The 23,219-nt window shown below is 40.0% G+C and overlaps 1 protein-coding gene across 4 annotated transcripts; it reads left to right on the forward strand.

Annotated features, from left to right (window-relative positions):
- The first annotated feature begins 2,773 nt into the window (after positions 1-2,773).
- Positions 2,774-22,990, forward strand: DDX59 (DEAD-box helicase 59). 4 transcript variants are annotated; one of them, XM_072648265.1, is made up of 9 exons: positions 3,183-3,268; positions 3,955-4,094; positions 4,517-5,331; positions 8,220-8,387; positions 11,143-11,232; positions 15,107-15,358; positions 16,809-16,961; positions 19,391-19,519; positions 22,617-22,990. In XM_072648265.1, the coding sequence occupies exons 3-9, from the start codon at positions 4,528-4,530 to the stop codon at positions 22,878-22,880; spliced, it is 1,860 nt and encodes a 619-aa protein (XP_072504366.1). In that variant the 5' UTR covers positions 3,183-3,268; positions 3,955-4,094; positions 4,517-4,527; the 3' UTR covers positions 22,881-22,990. The 4 variants fall into 4 exon arrangements, with proteins under 4 accessions (XP_072504369.1, XP_072504367.1, XP_072504366.1 ...); XM_072648268.1 differs by lacking the exons at positions 3,183-3,268; positions 3,955-4,094 and adding an exon at positions 2,774-2,880; XM_072648266.1 differs by lacking the exon at positions 3,955-4,094 and having other exon boundaries at positions 3,130-3,268.
- Positions 22,991-23,219: the final 229 nt, after the last annotated feature.

Consider the following 23,219-nt stretch of genomic DNA (forward strand, 5'->3'; position numbering starts at 1 on the left):
TCATCCACACATGCCTCCCAAATCTACAGTACATGTCTCTTATGAAGTCAGACAGAAAATGATTTGTAACGTAAGAGAAATGGCAGGTTATAAGTAAGATTCAAGGACATCTGAAGACATTTCTCAAGATGAAACTAAAGTTCTTTTGTCCCCATCACTCACAATAAGTTGTATCCTAAAAACAATAAAAGCTAGCAATTGTATAGCATGGGGCAGGAAACCTGTGGCCTCAAGGTCCTCTAAGTCTCAGGTATGTCTCTCTGACTGAATCCAAACTTAACAGTAGCATTTAAGATTTGAAAAGCACTTTACAAATACTACTTCATTTTATCCTCACAATCTTGGAAGGTAAGCACTATTATTATCCCCACTTTACAGATGAGAAAACTCTGGCAAACAAAAGTCAAAGTTGCTTGCCCAGGGTTACACAGCTAGTACCCAAGGTCACACTGGAACTCAGGTCTTGACTCCAAGTCCAGTGCTCTATCCACTGCACAATCCTGCAGCCTCTAGAAGAAGAAAAAGTTGTATTAGCTCTGCTAGGATGAAAGGAAGGTAGAAAGTATAGAAATGCATAAAAAAGAAAACAGTGGTATAACTTTTGAGCTCTTATAATCTCAATGCTTCAAAAGATTCTTGTCATTTTTATTAATTAGCAGCAATCTCGTAATAGCTAGTCTTCCATATCTAGAAGCTTATTACCTGTCTTCTGGTGATGATGAGTCTTTCCTGACCTTAGTTAAGGCTATCCACTGGTCCTTCGAGGATCATAGACCTAAAGTTGTACAGGAACTCAGAGGCCATATACAATTTACAGAGTAATAAACTGAGACCCACAGAGGTTGAGTTGCCCAAGGTCACAGTCAGTCTGTCAATAAGCCTCTATTAAGCTCCTACTGTGTGTTGGGCAGGAGGAAGCTAGGAGGTACAGTGGATAGAGTTGGGAAGACCTGAGTTCAAACCCAGTCTCAGACACACCTATGTGACCCTGGAAAAGTCACCTGTTTGCTTTAATCCACTGCACCAGCTAGCTGCCTCAGTCTGGTTAGAAAGGGATTTAAACATCAAACTGAGGATTTTATATTAGATGCTGGAAATGATTGGGAGCCACTGGAGTTTACTGAATAAGGGGAGTGACATGGTCAGATCTGGGCTTTAGCAATATCAGTTTGGCAACTGAGTGGAAGATATGCCAGAATAGGGACAGACATAAAGCAGTGAAACCAAACAAAATTACTGCAGTAATATCAGAGGAGAGGCATGATAAGAAGGTAAAATTGACAGGACTTAGGAACAGACTGGACATGGAGGGAGAGAACTAGGAATTGAGGATGGTACTTAGGTTTGAGCCTGGATGACTAAGAGGATGGTCCTGACCTCAAGGGGAAAATTAGGAAGAGGAGAGAGTTTTCAGGTGAAGCTAATGAGTTCAGTGCTTTGAGTTTTATTTAGGGTGTCTGTGGGTCATCCAATTCCAGATATCCAATATGTAATTAAGAGATGCATATCTTAAAGTTAGAAAAGGGTTTAGGATTAGATATGTAAACCTGAGAATCATTAGAATTGAAACCATGGGAGCTGATGAGATCACCAAGTCAAATAGTCACCCGGGAGATTGGTAACATATCCAGTAACAAGCATACATATGCTTTTACATTACCAATAAGCATATATGTATGTGTGCCTGTGTTACCCACACACATGCTTACATATACACATTTACCTATGTGTATACATAGATATACAATGCATACCTCATTTTATTGTACTTTGCTTTACTGGGCTTCACATTGCATTTTTTAAAACATACTTAAGGTCTGTGGCAATCCTCTGTCCAGCAAGCTTATCCACACCGTTTGTCCCATGAGCACACACTCACGTCATGTCTCTGGGTCACATTTTGGTAATTCTGGCAATATTTCCAATTTTTTCATAATGTCTGTAACAGTGGTCTGTCACTTGTAATTGTTTGGGACAACAAACAACTTAATAGACTACACTATAGTGTATACACAAGCTTCATATGCACTGGGAAACTAAAAACTTCCAAGTGACTGGCTCTACTGCAGCGGTCTGGAGCCAACCAAAGTTTATGCTCACAGCAATCCTCTGGTCCTCGGAGGGCACAGATCTAGAATTTCAAAGGTCATTTTAGGTCATACGGTCCAAAACCAAAGGTACACTCACAAACACATGCACATGAGTGCTAAGCATCAGAGACGGAATCTGAACCTGAATCCTCTGAGTCCAGAGCCAGTGCTGAAATTACCACTCCTCTGGGACGTGCAAGGGCTTCGTTGGTTGGCACTGCCATCAGGAGGGAGCCCTAAGTGTCCGGCCTGGCGCATCTGCGAGTCCCTGCTCAATCTTTACTTTCGTTTTTGGTGGCCAGTTCTCCCCCACCCCAAGATCAAAGATTCAGAGCTGGAAGGGACCTCGGAGGAGGAACTGAGGCTGAGACTGGACCAAGACACTAACACAGCGCACGGCCAACACCGAGGACGGATTCTCCCCTCCCCACGCTGCACCCTAACTATGGACTCTCTCCACCTCATCACCCCCCCCCGGGCTTCACTCACCTCCACCCCCTGAACTCTCCCCCTTTCTGCTGGGGTCCTGCCGGACCTCCCACTTTCAGGGCGGTGCCCAGGCCAACCAGGCCTGCACTGCTGACCCTCCGGGGCATCCCCTACCATGCTCGGGCTGGGCACCCTGCCCCCTTCGGCGGCCTTCCACGTGTCTAGAAGGGCAGTCATCTGGGGGCAGGGCCTTTCTTTTCGTTTGTATCTGTACAGCGCAGAGCCCGGTGGGCAGTGAGCGCTTCCTACGGGCTGGTGGACCCGACTCCCAGACGCCCCACCGTCTCCAGCCTAGCCCCAGGTACGAGGCCGCAGCTGATCCCACTCCCCCCATCGTGAGCCCTCCCCAGCTGGAAGGCGTCCATCTCTGCGCATGCTCCGCCCCGAGTCCGGCCCCGGAAATGCGCGCTCGCTCCGGGTCTTCCCCGTGGTGTCGGCGGCTCTTCCCTTTTTGCCCAGCCGAACGCGGCCTTCGCCCCCGCCGAGTCCCCTCCCCTCACCCAGGGGTTCCCTCGCGCGGTCCTCCGGCCTCCTCGGCTCGCCCGCAGGGAACCCCGAGAGGAGGGAAGGCACGCCGGCGTGTGCGCGTGCGCACTGGCAGCCCCAGAGGCCGGGCGCGGCTCGGGTCCGGAGCCTCGGCGAAGCCGGGGTCCCCACGAAGGAGCGGACGCGCCCGAGGACCTCGGAGGGTGAGATGGCCCTGAGCGCGGAGCCGCTCCAAGAGGAGGAGGAGGAACGATTTCTCTTCTTTCCTGTCCTCTCCTCCCTCCCTATGGAGGAAGAGAGGAGGAGGAAAACGAGGAGAGGAAGTCCCTTCCCTACTCTTGCGGCACCTCTGGTGGACGCCCTTACTTCCATACCCCTCCCCGTATCCTAGCAACGCCGCTGACGTGCAGCTGCGGGACGAGGTTGGGGGGAGGATGAGGAGATTACGGCGCGGGCTACGCTTCTGCTGCGGCTGCGGCTGCGCAGCCGGGAGCTGCCCGCCTTCCGCGGGAGGGGCGGGGCGGGGCCGATCGCCGCCCCGCCCCGCCCCGCCCCCTCCCGGCCTGCTTGGGCTGGTCTCGGAGTGCGGCTTATGTGTAGAGGGGCTGGGGAGGGGAGGAAAGGGGAGGGGCCGCTATGCGGACCTCCCGCTCCGAAGAGTTGCTGACTTCGTGGTGCGGAAGGGGACCGAACTAACTACAAAGTGGAATTTAGCCATTGATCCTCCAGCTTTTGCGGAAAGAATTTTTTTAGAAGTTTGAAAGAGAACCCGTGCCAGTGCCCGCCTTTCTTTTTGAAAACGTGAATGATTACAGAAAAATCAAACACGAAAGGCTTATAACCCTTACAGAGGGTTTCTGTCTTTTCGCCCTTTCCATTAACGTATTAGGTGAAGCCTGCTGCGTCTCCGATGGTCCAGGAGCTGGGAGAGTGTCCCTTCCGTCCTGATTGAAAACGAAACTGGAGTTACCCCAAAAGTTAGATGGCATTTGATTTTTTTAATGAAATTAACCCACTAGCCACCAACAGGTAGTTACTGAATTCACTTTTTGGATAACTGATGGCACTGGATAAAATCCTGAATACTTTTTAATGCAGTATTTCATTGTATTCCTCTAGTCACTAAGCATTTATTAAGCTCCTGCTGTATGCCAGGCACTGTGCTAAGAGCTTAGGGTACAGAGAAAGGCAGTCAACCCTGAATGAGACCAAAATTTAATGAGAGGAAACAACTTGCAAACAAGTTTGTACAAACAAGCTATGTACAAGATGAATAGGAAATAATTAAGAGAAAGCAGGCACTAGAATTAGGAGGGGTTAGAAAAGGCTTCCAGACTCTTAAATCCAGTGCCATATATAGTACTCTAGTGCTTTTTTTTTTTTTTGGAAAGAATGACTTGGGAATGGGGTGGAGGGAGGGAATAAATTTCATTATAGCTTTTCCTCAACAGCATACTGAAGGATGTTTATTCCAAGATCTCTGAAAGTCAAACGGAATGTTTCTGATGATGACAAGAGTGGTGTGGCTAAGAAACTTAAACCACAAGGAGAAAAGCTGTCATCAGAAGAAGACAGAGAGATCCCAAATGTTGCCTTAGTCGGGGAAGAAACCTCAGCACCATCATTGGGGAACAGCCCTGAATTAGGCTCATTGCCAGATTCGGATGGTCTCTTTGCTGCAGTTTGTTTAGGTGGACCTGAACAGAGTGCTAAAGACAGCTGTGTTCCAGAAGAGCCAATAAAATCTTTTGCTAAAACCCAGCGTTTAGCAGAACCAGGGGAGCCTGTCTGTGTTGTCTGTGGTCGTTATGGAGAATATATTTGTGATAAGACTGATGCAGATGTTTGTAGCTTGGAATGTAAAGCAAAGCATCTTTTACAAGTTACAGAAAAGGAAGAAAATGTAAAGCTCCAAAAAGCCAGCTCTGAGCCTAAATCTCCCCCAATTGATGCCTTTTATGCCTATAAGGAACACTCCTTTATTTTAAGCCTTCTGGATGACCAGGTTGAGAACCTTAAGCTACAGCTAGGAATTTCAGTACAGGGCCAGGAAGTTCCAAGGCCTATCATAGACTTTGAACATTGTGGTTTCCCTGACATCTTGAATTGCAACTTGAAAAAGTCAGGCTATGAAGTTCCAACTCCCATTCAGATGCAGATGATTCCTATTGGACTTTTGGGAAGGGATATAGTGTGCAGTGCTGACACAGGCTCAGGAAAAACGGCGGCTTTCCTACTTCCTGTTATCATCAGAGCTCTGGAAAAAGTAAGTTAAAGTTCACATGTACAATCTGATCTCCTATTCCCTTAATATACTGTACTTACACATTGCAAAGACAGGAATAGAACTACTGGGTAGTGACCTTTTTTTAAAAAGAAGTATTAGAAATCTTAACCAAAGAAACCAGAAATAATTCATTCTGTTATTTTTGAAGTCAAACCTGGCCTCAGTCACTTATTAGTTGTGTGACCCCAGGCAAGTCACTTTACCCTGTTTGCCTCAATTTCCTCATCTGTAAAATAAGCCAGAATAGGAAATGGCAAACCACTCCAGTATCTTTATCAAGAAAACCCCAAATAGGGTCATAAGGGTCTGACATAGCTGAAACAGCAACAAAAAAACCAATGTAGTCAAGAGCAGTCAGCTCCTTCAGAAATTACAGAATAAAACACGTAAAATGCCAGGTTGAAACAAAGACTTCACCGTGGACAGCTAGGTATTTATTTCATATTTACTTAAAAGCACAATCTAAGGAAAAAGCATATTTACTTGATGGAGAATTTGTGAAAGAGAATAATATCTCACAAAGAAAATTTCTTGTCAGATTTCCAATTAGTACTTTTTGTAACATTTATCCAGAAATTTGAATGAAATTATGAATACTACAAATCAGAGTATACACATACCTATATATGTATATATAGAACAATCAGCTGATGGAAGGGAGTCTATAAATAAAAAATAAATAATTCAGAAGGAAGCAGGCATATTTGTTGGGTTTTGTCCTTCCTTCTTGAAGAGGACCAGAATGACATCACTGTTTTGGGGTCAGAGTACAGTGTGTCTGACTGTGGCTCATCAGACCAGTGTGAGCTCAGCTCTACCACAGCTTGGGCACAAATAGTCTGTGTGAATATTTGGAGTGGAAAAGTCTATAAATTTGCACCTCTTACATATCTCTTGAGCTGCTGCAATTCTGCTTTGCTTATAGAACAGAGCACCTTCTTTGATGCAGGCACACTATGCCGGGCAGTCTTTTGCCAGTGTCTCACATGTCTCACAATTCATACCTAAGTTTTTCAGAGAGACCTTGAGAGTGTCATTACATCACTTCTTCTGCCTTGTGTGAGTTCTCCACAAAATAGTCTTTTAGGCAAATTTACATTTGACATTCGAACAATGTGACCAGCCCATTGGAGTTTTGCTCTCTGCAGAAAAGTTTGAATGCTTGGCAGTTTAGCTCAAGAAAGGACCTCAGGATCTGGTACTTTATCTTGCCAGGTGACCTTCAGAATCTTCCTAAAGCAATTCAGGTAGAAGTGATTCAGTTTCACTGGTATACTGTCCAGGTTTCACAGGCATATAGCAATGAGGTCACCTCTGTAGACCTCTTTAGTAGGCAGTCTAATACCTCTTCTTTTCCACATTTTTCTTTGGAGTCTCCGAAACATTGAAGTAGCTCTAGTAGTATGTATGTCCACCTCATCATCTGTGTGTACATCCCTGAAAAGTATACTGCCAAGGTAAGTGAGCTTGTCCACAGCATTCATTATGTTTCCCATTTGCTATAATCAGTGATTCCACATATAAATTGTGTGTTGCTGCCTGGTTTTCTTGGTGTTGATTTGTTAGGCCCCAATCAGCACAAGCAGGAGAGAATTGATTTATACTTTGTTGCATCTCAGCCTTAGAGGCTACATTGAGTATACATGGAAACATGGATGTGGGACAGAATATATAAATTTATATGTAAAAATATATAAATTAAATATACAGTATGTATTAAGTAAATTTATAAATATATAAATGTGTTGGACAGAATATATAAAAACAAAACATAAAACTTTTTTTGTGTACCAATTAAAAAAGTCAAAGGAACTACCTACATTGGGTATATTGCACTGTTAACTGGTATCAGTAATTTTTTTTGTGGGTTCAAGTATTCTTCTGTATTAAAACAAATGGTGACCAAATAAATTTTTCAATTGTTTATCTTTTATAAGTAAACTCAGCAAATTTTGTAGTTCAGAGGTGTGAGTTCAAAATCTAAAATAAAATCACTCCAAGGGTTCTAGGGATCCTGTAGCATCCCTAGAATGATCCAAAAAATTATTAGGTCCTACAGATGATCAAATATATTTGGGAATGAAATTATTCCTTCTTCCCCACTTTTGAGAAGCAATTTTGACCATTTTTCCCCCACTTAAAAATACCTCTGGAGGCTTGGGAGGAATAGAGAACATCATAAAAGTATGACTGATGGTGAAAGGGAGAATATCTGAACTCTGCTTGAAGCCTTACATCTTTTAGTCTTTCTAGAATTAAACTAGATAGCTGCCCATTCGTTCGTGAACAATAAAAAGCATTACAGCTTACTCACATTGCCTACTTCTTTCCAAGACAGCAATAATAAACACTAAATGCCTGCAGATCACTGTATTGGATGGTAGGGGAGATGGGAAATTTAGATAAAGCATTGTTTCTGCTTTCATCAAGCTTATAGTCTAATAGAGGACAGGATACTGGCAGCCATAATACATATCATGTACAAAACAAAACTTTATGGGATATCTTAGAAGCAAGGCCTATCCTATCCTAACAGCAGGATGAGGGAAGACTTTTTGTAGGAGATAACATTTGAGGCTGGTCTTAAAGGATAAGAAAGAATGTAATAGGCTAACACAAGAAGGGAAGGAATTGCTTGCTTGAGAATATAGAAGAAATAACCTGAGAATAAAGCAAAGAGTGTTGGGCTGAGAGAAACAGGTTGGCAAATAGCAGAACAAGAATGAAGAAAGAATGGTGTAAATGGAATGCACAGACAAGGTGAAAAGTCAGGAAGGGATAATGGTGAAAGGAGTCCTCCCAGGGATAAAAACGATTGAATGGTTGGTATTCTTGACGGTCTCTTTTTTTCCTTCCTGTATTTCTAGAACGGAACTCCATCAGCACTTATTCTCACTCCAACTAGGGAATTAGCCATTCAGATAGAGAGACAAGCTAAGGAGCTAATGTGTGGCCTGCCAAACATGAAAACAGTCCTGCTTGTTGGAGGTTTGCCTTTACCTCCCCAACTCTATCGCTTGAAACAGAATGTTAAGGTAAGAACCAAGGTGGAATTTTACAAGCAAAGAGGAAAGTTTACATTTAGAGGAAATTGTAGGATTTAGTTTCAGGTAGACTTTCCAAGCAGACATTTAACACTAAATATGTTTTCTGTGGAATGTTTTCTTCCCAATAAATGTAAAATAATTGTGTAGAAATGATAAACAGTATTTTCAAGGTGTATGTTAAAGGAGAATAGAGCAACTGATTGTATGGCTAAGAAAGAAGGAGCATTTATAAAGGGAAGTGGCGATCAGTGAGAGGGTTCATCAAGAGTGTGTCAAGACTAACTTAATTTCCTTTTTGAACAGGTAACTAGACTGGTAGATGAAGGGAATTCCATTGGCATATTCTTTCTATATTTTAACAAGGCATTTGGCAAAGTTTCTTGTGATTTCTTTGTAGGCAAGAAGGAGGAGAAAGGATAAGACTTTATTAGCATCTACTATGTGCCAGGCACTGAGCTAAGGGAAAAGCATATTTACTTGATGGAAAATTTATGAAAGAGAATAATATCTCGTAAAGGAAATTTTTACAAACTTACTTATATCCTTTTTACAAATATTATCTCGTTTGATACAACAGCCCTGCAAGGTATGTAGGTAACAATACTCACAGTAGCTTACATTTATACAGAACTTAATGTGTGCCAGGTACTGTGCTAAGTGCTTATTGATTATTATCTCATTTGATCCTCACAACAACTTGGGACGTAGGTGCCATTATTATCCCTACTTTACAGTTGAGGAAACTGAGTACTTGCCCAGGGTCACACAGCCAGATTTGAACTTGGGTCATCCTGACTCCAGTCTTGGCACTCTCTCTACTGTACTAATATGGGTTTGATGATATTGTTATATAGATTTGTCGTTAATTATGTAAGCCTGCCTAAAGAATATTGTTTAATGGGTCAGTGTCATTGGGGTGGGAAGTCTCTAGTGGAGTACCCAAGGGACCTGTCCTTGACTGTTGTGTTTGATATTTTTTTAACAATGACTTGGATGAAGGCATTGAAGAGCATCATCACATGAAGCATGTCAGATGACAGAATGAGGATCTAAAAGTGGTCTAGATAGGTTAGAATGAGACACTGAATTTAATAAGGTGAAGTGTAATAGAAATGTAAAATCTGACACCTGGATCCAAAAAAACCAACTGAGCAGGGGTGAAAGTGAAGATATTTGACTAGATGGTAGAGGTCTGAGAAAAAAATTTGGCTTTCTTTATTGGGCTGCAGGCTCAATATGAATCAACAGTGTGACATGGTAGCCCCAAAGCTAATGCCAACACAAACTGCAGGAATGAAAATGGAGTGTCCAAAACTAGGGAGTTTATAGCTCCACTGCCCTCTATCCCATCACACCAGACCTGTGGTATTCTGTTCAATTCTAGGCACAGCACTTTAAGGACATTGACAGATTGCAGTGAGTCGTGAGGAAGGCATCCAGAACATTGAGAAGACTGGAAATCATGCCTTACAAGGGTTAGTTGAAGGAACCATTGATATCCCAGTTAGTTCCAGTGATCTGGGGATATAGGGATATTTTTATAAGAGTACAGAGTAGTAATGCTTAATGTAATAGGCATTTATTATGATGTGTTTTAAGAGAAGGCTTAGGGCCTAATGTGAGACATTCCAGAGATGGAGGTAATTAAAGTCATAAGCAACGAGGTTGCTGAAACCCCATTCACAGTGCTTTTCAGAGCAGGATGAGGAAGAGGGGCCAGTGGTCAGTGATGGTACTACAAGAGATTGCCCTTGTATTTGGCACACTCAGGATCTGCTAGTCTCTAATTGCTCCCTTTTGGATGATGGGCAGGATGTCTAGATCCTTGTCACTTCTACATTAGGGCAGTTTCATGATGTTGGGATGCACCATGGATTTGTATAATGAGAGCAAAAATTCTCAGGTGCATCTCATTCATGTTCTGTCTCTGAGGTCCTGGGCAGGGAGAAGCTAGGAAGGCCCCACCTGTATATATATGTGGCATAGAAGTTTCAAGAAAAGGATAGGTAGAATGGGCACATCTAAAGCAGAAGCATCCTGCAACAAGTGCCCCAAAGGCCTCAACAAAACCAAAGGGGGTTTTTCTGGATTCTCAGAGGACATTTAGCCTGAAGAAGAGAAGATTTGGTGGAGGGGGCAGGGAGTGATGAGAGCAGACTTCAAGCATTTGCAGGGTTGTTAGATGAAAGAAGAATTAAACTTGATCTTCTCAGCTCCAGAGGGTAGAACTAGGAGGTAAGAGTATTTGTTGTAGTGAAGCTCCATTTTGCCTCAATAGAAGAAAACTTCTTAAGTAGAGTGGCCTCAAAGTGGGTGGTAGTGAGTTTCTCATCCCAGGAGTTCTTCAGATAGAGGCTCGATGACTACTAGATAACTATCCCAATAAGTATAGAAGAATGGCCCTGGTAGAAGGATGTATTGTCCATTTGCGATTGCAATTGATAATCTCTTCCATCTCTGCAATTTCAGTAAACATTTATAAAGCACCTACTCTGCCTACTGTGCCCTTGTGCTTGGCACACTCAGGATCTGCCTACTGTGCTGTTCTTGACATTGAATTACTCTGTGGTATATTTGAAAGGTAGAATAACACTGTATTTGGCCTTTTGTTGACTTGCCATATGTAATTTATTGGAAGTCAGGAGGGACTGCCCCAACATACATGAAATCATAGGTCTCAACCCAAAAAAATGATCTGATTTTTTTTTCCACCTTCTAATTTTGCCTTCCCTCTTTCTATAAGGTTATAATAGCAACTCCTGGGAGACTTCTGGAAATAATGAAACAGAGCTCTGTGGAACTCAGTGGTATAAAAATAGTAGTCATAGATGAAGTAAGTGTTTTAAAATATATGTATATATTTTTTTAAATGCTAAATTGCATAATGTGATTTGAAGCAACTTTTAATGTTGAAAACCTAAGACTCTAGATACAGAGGTTCTTAACTTGCTGTCTTAGGACCTCTAACAGATCTGTGGATTGATTTACGGAATCTGTGAATTTATATGGGAAAAAAATTACATCCTTATTTTCACTAACCTTTGGTTTTCTTTTCAATTTTATACATGACTTCATATGTGTAATGGATATTGTGTTTCTTGCTTTCTCTACAGGTGGAGGAGAGTGAGAGGAGTCAGGGCGGGGGAAGATTGAGGTGGGGGAGTAGGAGGGAGAGAATTTGGAACTGAAAATAAAAATTAAAAAAAATAAACAGATGCTTCTTGATTAGCAGGAACTTGATCTTATCTTAGCTTGTCCTGCAATACCTTAAGAGAATGAATTATCAAGGCTGACTTTACACCAAAATTTTATAGATTATACTGCATATAGGTTATATGGGATCTCAAACTTTGGGTCAGCCACATTGGTTGGTTAGGAAAGGTTGCAAATTGTTCTCAAATTTTAAGTCTAATAAATTGGTTTTGTATTAAACTTGAAACATTTTATCCTCAATGTTCTTCACTTGATTTCTTTTTATTCCTAGTATTGCTGGAGTCTCTATGGAATGTCCTGTACTCTGTTAAGTGTTATACTGTATAAAGGTCAGATGAGACAGTTCTGATTCACAGGAAGCTTATACTCTCTTTGGGGAAGGAAATGAACAGGACAGCATGCTATCTGAAACATTATACTCTAATGCAGTGCTAAATTGTGCAGTTGGGGAAAATTAGTGAATAGGAGATGATTGTGCTACGGTTTTGTTTTTGTTTTTTGTATAGACAATAAATTTAAAAGAAATTAAGCAGGATGAAATTAATATGCTTGTCATTAGAGAGCTTCACTCGAATTTGGGACTTGAACATAGTGTATGTATGACCAGAGAGGTGGGGGAGAAGCATGTAGCAAGACAAAAGTAGGAGAAAGTATGTATGCTGTGGGTTCTATGAGATAGAAGCTGAGGTTTGTCTTGGGAGCTAGAGGGAAATCAGGTTGGATAGATAGGACTGGGGAATCACATTGTGATGGGCCTTAAAAACTAGACAGAAGAGCTTGAACTTGCTGTGGTGGGAAACTCTTGGAGCTAATTGAGCAAAGTATTGTTTAGGGACTTGAGTTTGGCTGTAACAGTATACAGGGGGCAGCTAGGTGGTGCAGTGGATGAAGCACCAATGCAGGAGTCAGGAGGACCTGAGTTCAAATCTCACCTCAGACACTGACACTCACTAACTGTGTGACCTTGGGCAAGTCACTTAACCACAATTGCCTCATCCTGGGTCATCTCCAGTCATCCTGATGAATATCTGGTCACTGGATTCAGATGGCTCTGGAGGAGAAGTGAGGCTGGTGACTTGCACAGCTCTCCCTCATTCGAAATAAAGTGAAGTGCAAGTCATGTCTCTGATGGCATGGTCTTCTTTGGAAACGAAGGACGAACACACACGCACAACAGTATACAAGGTGAATGAAGAGGAGTTGGACCAGGTTTCAGGAAGACCAGCAGAAGCTGTGGTAGGAATGCTTGCAGGTGTGATGAGTTGGGAGCTAAAACTAGAGCAGTATAAGGAGCAATCTGGAGAAAGGAGTGAATGTAAAAAAGAATCAACAGGATTTAGCGACTGATGAGATATGAAAGGAGGGGTTGGGAAATAGTAGTGTCATCTTCTTTTTAAATAGCAGGTCAGGTAGGGATAAGAGAATGACTGTAGTCTACATATGTCAAATTTGAGATGACAAAGGACCTTCAGATATCATGTAGGTAGCTGAAAATAGGGAGCCTGGAATAGATTTGGAATCATCATCAGAGAAGCCTTTCTTGATTCCTCACCAAGTATAGTGTCCTCTTCCAAGTAGTGCTCTGTATTTAACTCTGTTTGATATATGTGTATATATGTTTGTGTGTAAATTTATGTACAATACAAATTAACTTTTATTTATGCTGTATTTTTTTAATGTATTTGTCTCCCTCATTAGAATGTGTCCATTTAGAGTAGAGATCATGTCATTCTTTGTACTTGTATCCCCAGGGTCTAGCATGATTTCTGGCATATAATAGGTGCTTAATAGATGACTGATTGATTGAGGTAGTGATTGCAGTCATGAGATAGGAAAATTTATCTGAGGGAGAGAATGTATGAAGAAAAGCAGAGGTTCTTCGTTACAAGATAAGAGTTCTATGGGTATGGAGGTATGCTAGAAAATGACTGTTGTATAAAAAGAAATGGAAATCATCATTAAAACATTTTTTAAATGAAAAAAAGCAGGGGCCAGTAACTGATTGGAGGTTGAGGGATTGGCTCGCATAAGGAATTTGAGAAGGAGCCAGTGAATGAGACAGAGAAATAAAAGCTTTGATTATGTAGTATCGCAGAAGTCAGAGTTACAGGGGCAGTGTTCAGTGCTACAGACAGGTGACAAGGGGTGAGGACTGGGGAAAGAGTTTTGGATCTTCCTGGAAGGATAATATTTTTGGAATTGTTGACATTTGAAAGTGGTTTTGGCAAAATATTGATATTGGAAGCCAGATAACAAGACATTAAGGGTGTAATGAAGGAGGATGAAATGGAAGCAGCCAGGGCTGTGCTGTCTAAGAATTTTGGCAGTGAAGCCTAGGGAGACTTAAGCTTGTGTTCTCTTGTCCACTGAATCTGTTGTCTTCTTCACTCTGGGCTCTTTTATCTTCAGGGTAAGAGCAATAACTCACGTTTATATTGCAATGTATATTTAAACTATTTAATAGCCATCACCCATTTAAATAAGATAATGCAATACCAAAGTATATGAAGTTATTATCTTTAATAATATTTTGAATTTATATAGTTATTAGTGAATTAATTTATGTGAAGTGTTTTGTAAGCACTAAAATGCTACATCAGTGTCACCTATTATCTTTGTTATAAAATACTTTCTTCCCAGCAACCTTGTGAGATAGGTGGTACCAGAATTATTCCCCCATTTTACCTAAAGATGAAGAAACTGAGACTCGGAAAGGTCATAATTTGCCCTCTCCTAGGAAGTCTCAGGAGCAAGACCAGAAGTCAGTTGTTGACTTCTTGTCCAGGGAGCTTTCCATTTTAGCATCCACTCTCTCATGCCCCTTTTACTTCTGAAGGGAATGATGACTTATCTTTTCCATTTTCTTTGTAATTGGATAGGGAGTATTATTACCTAAATTTATACACAAGAAACAAAAATTCAGAGAGAATGCCTAAGTCCTATGGTAGTCATTCGGTGAGGGATAGAATACACTTCCCACTAGGCTCAGTTTTCTGTGCGCATACATGTCTGCTTTAGAGGTGATATTTGTTTGTGGCAGTCAGTTTTCCACATGTGAGTGACTCTAAAAAAAGTGGAATGAAGTGATAATATTAAGATACATTTGCAAGCTACATCTAGAGAACAACTGCCAAATATTTTAAATATTTGAGTGCCAGGAAATATTTGAATGAAGAGTTAGGAAGGATGACTTTCTGCAGAGAATTAGGTGCAGCTTTTGCTCCTGGCCCTGGAAACTCTCCAACAGCAAAGAAAGGCCTAAAGAAATTGCTAGGGCAGGGGAGTGGAGAGGGGGAGGGAAGGACACGTGTGTGTGTGTGTGTGTGTGTGTGTGTGTGTGTGTGTGTGTGTGTGTATGTGTGTGTGTGTGTGTGTGTGTGTGTGTGTGTGTGTGTATCTCTTAAGAAACAGTGATGGATGTTCACAATGCTGAAGTGTCACACACTGTTTTTATAAGTGTAGTATTTTGTAACTTTATGATGATTTCATTTTAGGCTGATACCATGTTAAAGATGGGCTTTCAACAGCAAGTCCTTGACATTTTGGAAAATACTCCTCTTGATCGTCAGACTCTTTTGGTTTCTGCCACAATTCCAGCAAGCATAGAACGTCTGGCAAGCCAACTTCTGCATGATCCTGTGAGAATTATCATTGGAGAAAAAAACCTGCCCTGTCCCAGTGTCCGCCAGATTATTTTGTGGGTGGAAGAACCCTCCAAAAAGAAAAAGTTATTTGAGATCTTAAATGTGAGTAGAGAAATGTATTTTTACATTTAAAGTCTGGCAGATAATGGGAACAATTTTTCCTTTTAATTTTTACAATAATGACTTTAGGTAGAATTGGTATGAAAATCACATTTGATTGAACCTGTACTTTTTTCCTAGCTTTTCCTGAAAGTCATAAGAAAATTACATTTTTAGAGCTGAAGTTTAAAATTGACATTCTTTTTCCCTTAATTTTCTAGAATTTGCATATAGAAACATCTTAACACTTAGGATCCATGTATTTAGAGCTGAGATCTCAGAGAACTTAAAAAGACCTTAAAAGGCCACTGAGTCAACCCCTTCATTTACTGATGAGGAAACTGAGGCTGAGACTGGTTCAGTTATTTGCCCTGGGTCTCAGAGCTAGTGTGTACATGAGGAAGATTCCAAGTCAGTTCTTTCTGACTCCAAGGTCAGCACTCTCTTCTGTGCCATATAAGTTCTGAATAACTAGAGTACTTCAGTTATATGTGATACTTATCCCTCTGCAGGAAGTATTTAAAGTGTGGTCATTAAAGTGTGCTTATGATTCTTGTCAGTACATTGATGCTGGGGCAGAAAAGTGCAGGGGAGAGGGGGAGAGAGAGAGATTTTTGCATTTTTTTCTTAATGATTAAGTGTGACTTGTTTTAATGAATGGGACCCTCCCACCCAAGAAAGAGGTTTACCTTATTGAAACAAGTATCTTCTCTACAATAACCTCCCAAGGATATTTAACTCACTTGTCTGGGGTTATAAACTAATTTTAAGTGAAAAGAAAAAAATTTCTTTTTATTTAGCACCACACTTATTTTTATTTTTAGAATTTAAATCAAGGGTGAACGTTTTATAATCCTTTTAAAAGAATGTTTTGATTTTTTTCTCAATTACATGTAAAAACCTATTTTTAACATTCATTTTTTTAATAATTTTTGAATTCTAAATTCCTTCCCTTCTTTCCTACCCTGCCCCTTCCTTGAGAAGATGCACTTTTACACATATAGTCATGCAAAACGTATTTCCATATTAGCCATATTGCAAAAGAAAACGCAGACCAAAAAAAATCAAGAAAAGTGAAATTAAAAAAAAGTATGCTTCAATCTGCATTCAGACTCCATCAGTTCTTTCTCTGGAGGTGATTAGCATTTTTCATCATAAGTCCTTTAGAAGTGTCTTGTAAAATTTTAATATTCTATTATCCTTAAGGGGGTAAGAAGTATATGGGTCTATCCCTAGTTCTGTCTTCTGAGAAAAGGAAAAAACTAGGTTGTGGACACTTGGGAGAATATTTTAAGCAAGATGTTTGTTGGAAAAAACCTCTTTTTATGTCATATCAGTTGTAATAGCTGTTTAATCAGTTTGCTAAATGTAACATACTCAGAAGCATTTTCTACCTTAGGCTGTGTAATATGAATAACCTAAAATAGTTTTTTAAAACCATTTTTTCTTTCAGGATGAGAAACTCTTTAAGCCTCCAGTGCTAGTGTTCGTGGACTGCAAACTAGGAGCTGACCTTTTGAGTGATGCAGTTCATAAGATCACTGGGTTGCAAAGCATTTCTATGCATTCAGATAAGACACAAGTAGAAAGAACAAGGATATTGCAGGTTTGACTCTCCTGTTATGTGTGTTACTTCCAAACAAAACCAAACACACTGTCTCCCATTTTCACTTATGCATTGCTACCCAATTCTTACTGATTTTAGTGTTACCCTAAGGCTTTAAATGAAGTTTATTGTTCATCTTTGAGGTAGATGACAAATCCTCATGAGTTTAAATTCCATTCATTTTGAAATTGTCATCATTTGCACAAGAGCTGTACTAAATTAGTTAATCATACTGGCAAGATTACTAGGAATTATGGGAATTTTTAAGTTACTTGAAAGAACAGATTTTTTAAGAATTTAGAATTATCTGTTCATTCAAACAAATCCCAGTTCCCATAGTTTGCCAACCCTTGCTCTAAGTTGTCATATTCTTTTAATTCTGACTGCTGCACACTGTTATCTATAGGTCTTCATGGCTGCTCAGAATCTAGTTTTATTTTTACTTAGAGCAAGGTATAGCACTTTATATTTGGGAATATATGAAAAAGTTGCAAAAAAAATGACAGCGTCTTGGGTTTAAAGCTATAAAACCACTGATACATGGATTAAGAAGAACTAACCAGTTTGTACCGATTTAATCTCCTCTCTCTCTCTCTCTGTTTTTCTCTCTCTCTCTCTCTCTATATATATATATATAATCCTAATCTATATTTAATTCAGCAAACATTTATTAAATGCATGGCATTGTGCTTGGTACTAAAACAAAAATGAGAGTCTTGCATCAAGGAATTTAAATTCTGCTGGTTCCATCACTTTGTAATCCTTCCCCTCTCCAAGGTTAGTTTCTGCTCCTCACCCCAAAATGTTGGTTTTCTAGAAAGGAAGATGGATTTGGATTGACTAGTTACTGAAATAGATGTAGTATTTGAAGAAATATAGGTAAGTCTTACCCATGAAGAACATGTATATTTGAAAGGATGGTTCCTTTTTTTTTTTTAGTATAACACTGTGTGGGAATCTCCTGACTTTCTCCCCACTCTTTGTTTACAATGTTACCAAAATTAACATTAGCAAATCATTGCAGGGATCCCTGAGTCACATTATACAGAAATCCTCTTTATTAAGCTCTTTTCTCATGAGGAAGGTACTTCCTTCTTATAATATGGAAGCAAATCATTTCCTTCGACCTTCTTGTTCTTATCTTTTAGAAATGAGGGGGTAAGACCAAATTGTAGAGTTCTGTGACCTGTATTTTGTATGTTATTCTTGCTTTGAATCATAAAGAGGCTCATCTCTACAAACATGTAGTGCAAACATGTGAGCCTGTTTCCTCTGAAGCAAAGAAGTTTATAACATGTAGGGTACTAGCCTTGGTACTGAGTGATCAACATTATGAACCTTGCCCTCAAGAAATTTGCTGTAAGTTTGGGGAGAAAAGATAGGTACACACAGAACTTTTGTGGTTGTCCAGTCTTTTCAGTTGTACCTTACTCTTCATGACCCCACTTAGGGTCATGATTTAAGTTTAATTAAGGTTTCTAAGAATTAGAGGTGATAGGGGAGGACATTACAGGCATGGATAATAGCCTGTGTAAAGTTTTGGAAATAGGAGATGAACTATGTGCGATGAATAATGACAAGACGAATTTGGCTAAACTTGTATGTATGTTTGTATGTATGTGTAAGGGGGTTATCTTTCTTTGATGCTTTATTGTACCATAAAAGTGATCCCAATTTCTCAAATCTTTATGAAACCATTATGGGGTCTGGCAAGTCTTTCTGAGTTTGAAAGATTTCATTTATAGGCTTGTCATTCATGCAGGAATGAGCTTACATAAGTATGGGCAAAGATACTGGAGTGGTTTGTCATTTCCTTCTCCAGTTCATTTTGCAGATGAAGAAGCTGAGGCAAACAGGGTGAAGTGACTTGTCCAGGTTCATACTGCTAATAAGTATCTGAGGCTGGATGTGTAAGCTCCAGGTCCAGCACTCCATCTTCATCATCTAGCTGTCCACATGTAATTACAACACAAAATAGAATCAAATAAGTATCTGGAAAGGTTTGGACAAATGCTAGAAGAAATCAGGCACTGAGGAAGAAGCATCGTGCTAGAGTGGGGAAAGCACTGCATTTGGAGTCTGAGGACTCACGTTCAAAATCTGACTGATTCTCATTACTTATATGACAGTGGGCAAGCCATTTATTCTCTCTTGTCCTCAGCTTTGTAAAATGAGGGGGTCATTACAGAATCTCAGAGCTGTGAGAAACAATTTATACAGACTAGAGGGTTTTTAAGGTCACTTTAAGCTCTTTCTGTAATGTTATGAAACAAGTTCTGGTTGGGAAATGTCTTGGAAGGCTTCATGGAGGAGATGATATATGAGCTAATTCTTCAAATATAGGTAAAATACTTGAGACTCTAATTCTTCATATAGAAGCTTATATTTTAATTACTGCAGCAAAACAATGTGTATTGCTTTTTTGACAGGGATTATTTCAAGGAGAATATGAAGTCGTAGTAAGCACTGGAGTCCTGGGCCGAGGGCTAGACTTGATCAATGTCAAATTGGTTGTCAATTTTGATATGCCTTCCAGTATGGATGAATATGTACATCAGGTAAAAAAAAAAAGATTCTCTATGATATCCTAAACCTCTCTTTGGGAGTTATTTTTAGGGTCTCTTTTAAAATATGCCACTCTAATGGTTCTGTAAGCCCACTGATACAAGTCTTCCCTCTAATCTCCATTAGAGATTGTTATTTAAATTACTACAATTATGTCCAGCAAAGCAGAACACTTTAGAATCTTTCTGTTTGGTCTAAGTCTGCTCTTCATCCATTTTATACTCAACCATGAGTTCTAACATAAAGAGAACTTTTCCCCTCTCACAAAAGCCTTCTGCACACTTCCTTGCCCAGTGTGTGCTGGAATTAGAATAGAATTAATTATGAATGACTCTTCTTGCCTGTTGTCTTCACCTGCTGAGATAGAGGATGGGCCTCCAAAAGTGGGGTAGTAACATGGGACACTTTGGGATCTGTGCTCTGTGCCAAGGCCATCTACTCTGCATCTGCAGATATGTTCAATTTGGCAGCTGCTTACGGCTTTCAGAGCCTATTCCTTGTTACTGGTTTGCTGAAATGAGACACTGTCAGATATTCCCGTCCTGCCTTCTGTCTCTTCTGGAGAGAAGGGTTTATCTGGCTTTTACATGTGCAACTCTAGAAATCACCTGAGAAATGAGAGTTGCACCAGTGTACACCCCAGGCTGAGCAGTAACTTCCAAGTTAGTTTGGTTTCCAGAGCTAAGGATAGCAGCCCTGGATTTTAAACTCTGGGTTTGGCCTAGTTATCTCACCAGTTGCTTGGAAGCTATTTTTAGGTACCCTATGGGAATTGGAAGCACAGTTATTATGACTGTGTATTTATATGATAAAACCTTTTTTTTTTTTTGAGATGATCCATGGAGGTGAATTTTTCAGATAACCAAAACTTGCTCACTTTGCCAATGAAACATTCTTTTAATTTAACCATTTTGAGGGAAATCTTTCTAAAAGGAGTTGATACTTTCCTGCTGCTTCAATCAGTGTACACTGAGTGTACAGGTGTAGATCAATTTGATTATTTGATCCAATATGTTCATTCTGTAGATAGGAAACTAAAGTCCAGAAATATTAATGATTTATACAGGACTTACACAGCAAAAGTGGGACAAGAACTCAGATCTTCTGACTCTTAGCCCAGTGCCCTGCATACTATATTGTACTGACAAATCCGGGTCAACTTTATTGGCATTAATTGTCAGGCTGGGTTGTAATGTATCAGTGTTGTTGAGGAATATGGAACTGCTAGCTCACCACTAAAGGACTTCAGACTGTTAGTTTTGTGTGTGTGTTTTAATTTTCTTTTTTCTTTCCTCGTTGCCAGCTGCCTTTTCTGGTTGCAGTCAGTATGCCTGACTTTTGTAACCCACTATTGCTGCCATTCAGATTTTGCTAGGGGGTAGAACATGGTGCTGGTTATTATTGTGTGAAGATGAAAGTCTCTTCTATGAAACTGTATGGATTTTGCAAGTTATTTTGGTTGCTTTGGAGGTGGGGGGAACATTGAGCAGAGTGATGTGTTTTTTAATTTCCAGATTTGTAGATGTATTTCCAGATGGTTACGGGTGAGAGCCCTGGAAGTTTGACTTGAATAAGTGAGGCATATTACTATGTGTCAGTCAACAACTCAAATTAGTATGAGGCCTGCCTGAAACAAATGGATTTAATCCTAAAGAAACTAGGTTATAATTAAATTTTTAAAAATATGTTTACAAGAAGGAATATTTTATGTAGGAGGAGCATTGGGTTAGAAATTGGGAGTCCTACATTCTAGTTGTTACTCTTCCAGTAACTTGCTCTGTGACTTTCTACAAGTCACTTCACTTGAAGGGGCTGGGTTAGAAATGATCCAAAAGGAACCATTTAGTTCTCTAGCATCATTTGTGCATTAGTGTAATTCTTTAAAATGTTATCACTTATAAATATAGGGTGCTATGACAGTAAGTATGAAATGTGTGGTAAAATACTTTTGTCAGACTGATAAGTATTGTGAATCTATCTAAGGGTTATACTTTAAAAAAAAAAAAAGGTCCTTGATTTTCATCAATGTGCTAAGGTAGATTGCAGCTTCCCCATACCTTGGTAGGCAGTTCTGTTTGCTGAAATAAAAAAAATGAACCTTAGTAGTCTTTGTCCTTGAAACTGGCTAGACTGCTTGGGGGACAGATGCATTGTCCATTTTCAGGCTTAAACTTGAAATCTTACTTCATGTTGGTAGGACCTGTCGAAGCTTGCTTTTGACTAACTCAGAGCTTAAAAACCCCGGGGTCCCTTCAATGCCATGAAAAAGAAACAGAGCAGTATTTAAGTAGAGGATGCTGTTTGTCAACTGGTGTGAATATATCATGGACCACATGTGGAAACATGCCTATTTGTAGCTGACGAGCTTTAGTTGTACTGGCAGACAGACATCCTGGCTTCAAGAATGTTGATGAATTGGTTGAGGCAAGTAGCAGTTATTTCCCACTTGAGAATAGTTTGGGTTTATTTTGCTTAGCTTAAGTTAGAGATAATTTGATGTTTGCATTAACATCAACAGTTTTTCAAAGTACAGTGACACTGAAGTTAATTTTAAATAACTTTAAAAGGCTCTACCCAAACTTGGAAAACCAGTCTCAACTTTAACAAATTTCTGGAAACAGACTATAAAATGTATCTCTGAATAATTAGAATAGAAATCAGTCAAGTCTGCGTAGTCTCTCAAGGTCCACTTTTGGGGAAGGAGGAGACCAAACTTGTTATTTCACTGGTGTTGGGGACTTTGAATAATGAAATCCACTCAGCTGTTAGAGAAGTTCCTATGGAATTCATAAGTTCATTTCTTTGCCTGGGAATTCATCATGCTATACCATGAGAGTTGATTGCTTTCAGACGCCATCGATGAAATAACTTTAGTGTCACATTTCAGGCGGGACTAGTATTCTAAAGGTGGTAAATAATCCCCCATTTAACCAAAGAAGCCTAGGTTCTTTGAAAAGTAATTTCTGTTCTTAAGGTTTGATAACAAGGAAGCTAATATTAGTAAAGCTTACTAAAGTTATATGTCTTCCCTTTTCTTTCCACTTGAATAGAGGCTAAGATTGTAAATGATCCTTTGGATTTCACTGACAGGTTGGAAGAGCAGGAAGATTAGGTCATGATGGAACTGCGATTACTTTCATCAACAACAACACAAAGAAGCTTTTTTTGGACATTGTGAAGAGAGTGAAGCCAACAGGCTCCATTCTTCCTCCCCAGCTGTTAAACTCCCCTTATCTCCATGAACAGAAGAGAAAAGACCAGCAAAGAGTGAACCAGGCGCAGAGCGCCCTAGTAACTGGTGATAATCTTATGGACATTATTAAAAGGCATGATAAAAGCCATTCTCAAAAGTAACTAATTGTGCCACGGGTTCGATGATCTTGTCACTGTGTAATGTCAGTGAAAATTCTGCAAGTTACTATTGTATAGTATCTGAATAAACAGCATATTTGTAAGGTGAGAAACAGGGATGATTTCTGTTTTTGTTGGCTATGTCAAGCTTGGACAGCAGACATTGTGCACAACTTCTTTTCCTTACTATGATTGCTGAAGATTGCTATTCTGTCTAAAATGAGTGAGATTGAAAACAAAGGATCTGTGTCCTCTGTGCAGAACTATTTCGAGAAGATTAACAATCTTTTTGCATTGCAAAAGATCCTAGTTGTTTTCTTTCCACTTCAGTCCAGTAAACAT

This window comes from Notamacropus eugenii, chromosome 2, assembly GCF_028372415.1.
Source record: "Notamacropus eugenii isolate mMacEug1 chromosome 2, mMacEug1.pri_v2, whole genome shotgun sequence".
Classification (NCBI taxonomy): Eukaryota; Metazoa; Chordata; class Mammalia; order Diprotodontia; family Macropodidae; genus Notamacropus; species Notamacropus eugenii.

Coding starts and splice junctions, on each gene's coding strand:
- DDX59 (XM_072648268.1), top strand. CDS start 4,528: ATGTTTATTCCAAGATCTCTGAAAGTCAAACGGAATGTTTCTGATGAT. Junction 5,332..8,219: donor TCATCAGAGCTCTGGAAAAA/GTAAGTTAAAGT, acceptor CTGTATTTCTAG/AACGGAACTCCATCAGCACT. Junction 11,233..15,106: donor AAATAGTAGTCATAGATGAA/GTAAGTGTTTTA, acceptor ATTTCATTTTAG/GCTGATACCATGTTAAAGAT.